The following is a 2,272-nucleotide window of genomic DNA, read 5'->3' on the forward strand; positions in this document are numbered from 1 at the left end:
GTATAACGAAAGTATTTTAAAAGATATTAGACTTTAAAAAAAAGGAACGAGTCTGACACGTGCATATTTATTACAACTATATGTTAATTTTAAATGCACATTTTCAGTTACAAGTTTAGATCCGGCATAGCCAGGTGGTTAGGGCGCTCGACTCGCAATCTACGGGTCGCGAGTTCGAATCCCCGTCCCACCAAACATGCTTGCCCTTTCAGCCGTGGGGGCGTTATAATGTGACGGTCAATCCCACTATTCGTTGGTAAAAGAGTACTCCAAGAGTTGGCGGTGGGTGATGATGACTAGCTACCTTCCCTCTAGTCTTACACTGCTAAATTAGGGACGGCTAGCGCAGATAGCCCTCGTGTAGCTTTGCGCGAAATCCACAACAAACAAACAAACAAGCAGGTTAGGCCTTCATCTTTAAATATATTTCTGGGTAATTGATCGACAGACTAAAGATAAAATCCTAGTTTATTTCTTTGCATTGAGTGTAGTTTCAGATAATGAACATTTTATAAAATAAATTTTAAAGAAGTAACTTTAATTCTTATCCTGGTTTTACTATCTCATTTTGAAACTTGTTCTGATGCCAGTAATATTTCAGATAATCTACACACTCTACTGGCCCGTTGTGCAAGCGCTGTGTTTCTGTTACTCGGCATATGAATACACAAGTTGGTCCACGTCTTGAAGAAAGTGGAACTGTTCTGGAAGCGTCGAGAACTACGACGGGGAAAGAAAGATCACGTAGAAAAATAATGACAAATCAGTCCGGTTTAAATACGACAGAGCTACAGCGACCCAGGCTGAGAGACCGTTGTTGGTTTAAAGGTAAAAGAGGCAGGGACAACAACTCTGAAGAATGAGCTGAAGAAGAACTTTAAAACAATTTGGTGCTGAGACGACACCCATGGAGTACTTGGTTTGAAGCTGTGTGATTGGTGTAGCCTTCTTACCACGCCTGCTCAGGTAGTGAGGACCAAATCCTGGGAGAGAGCGCCCACATCCTGCGCTCGATCTATATAATACGAGCCTTGTGACGCTAACACAGTCGTCTCCACGAAACGCTTGACTGCCACACAAGCCTGACATTCTTCTGACTTCGTTACAGTAACTCGGTCGTTTTCCAAGAGAGTTCCAGCAATGAGTCCATGCAGACATGTGTTCAAGGCAGCGGCTTTCCTGCTACTGTTCATTTGTCTTCTTCAGACTGCCCTCTCTCGGTCGGTGACTTCATCCTACTTTCCGCCGGACATCAGAGATGATGCGACTGCCATTAGAAAACTCCTACGATTGTTTGGAATGGAACAACCAGGTCGTCGCGAGCGGCATGCTGCCCCCCCGCAGTTCATGCTTGACCTGTACGATGCCATAGCGGACAGTAGAGGAATAACAAAATCACCAAACCCATATCATGCCAATATAGTCCGCAGTTTCCCTAATAAAGGTAGGACTGTAAATATATATATATATTTTTATGGTAATCTTTTAGTCATAAAATCTCTGTAAAAAATCAGTTAAGTCGAAGACAAAATCCGGTAATATATTATATATACTGTAAAAGAGGTAAAATGGCAGAGTCAGCGTTATGAGGAAGCTGTGTGGTCTAAATGGTAACAGTTTTATCGCTTTAGTTTTATCAATTATCCACAAAGCAATAACCTCTTATTTATATATACATATAATTGTATATATTAGGCTTTAAACTTAACTATCCCTGTTCATCTTTCCAAGTTATACTGATTATTTTAACTATCCCTGTTCATCTTTCCAAGTTATACTGATTATTTTAACTATCCCTGTTCATCTTTCCAAGTTATACTGATTATTTTAACTATCCCTGTTCATCTTTCCAAGTTATACTGATTGTTTTTAACTATCCCTGTTCATCTTTCCAAGCTATTCTGATTATGGTAACTATCCCTGTTCATCTTTTCAAGTTATTCTGATTATGGTAATTTCAGACCTCTTTCATTCACATAATTCTAAATATCACTTCAATTTAATTCTTGTTAATCAGTAAGATACTTCAGTTGTTTTGTCTGAGAGAGAGTAGACTTTAAATTAATCGAAATCACGTGATTCCAGCGAATACACAAAAATACAGCACGTCGTCAACATATGATCAAATGTATGAAATCTAAAACGAAATTTTCATTTTATAGTGCTCCTTATAAAAAATTTCTGCAGGATAATACGCGCGTATAAACTCTTACTGAGGTCTTATAGAATATGAGAAAAAGAATGTTTGTTTACACCACTCATACAAAAATGT

The 2,272-nt window shown here is 38.8% G+C and overlaps 1 protein-coding gene across 1 annotated transcript in view; it reads left to right on the plus strand.

Moving 5' to 3' along the window:
- Positions 1-1,061: 1,061 nt before the first annotated feature.
- The window catches only part of LOC106459331 (bone morphogenetic protein 2-like), a 63,139-nt gene continuing 61,928 nt past the window's right edge, over positions 1,062-2,272 (plus strand). The window contains exon 1 of the mRNA XM_022392907.1: positions 1,062-1,444. Coding sequence (XP_022248615.1) covers positions 1,141-1,444 — 304 coding nt within the window. The 5' untranslated portion in view covers positions 1,062-1,140. The remainder of the gene's footprint in view (positions 1,445-2,272) is intronic.

The sequence above is a fragment of the Limulus polyphemus genome, unplaced genomic scaffold (assembly GCF_000517525.1).
Source record: "Limulus polyphemus unplaced genomic scaffold, Limulus_polyphemus-2.1.2 Scaffold1, whole genome shotgun sequence".
NCBI classification, from domain to species: Eukaryota; Metazoa; Arthropoda; class Merostomata; order Xiphosura; family Limulidae; genus Limulus; species Limulus polyphemus.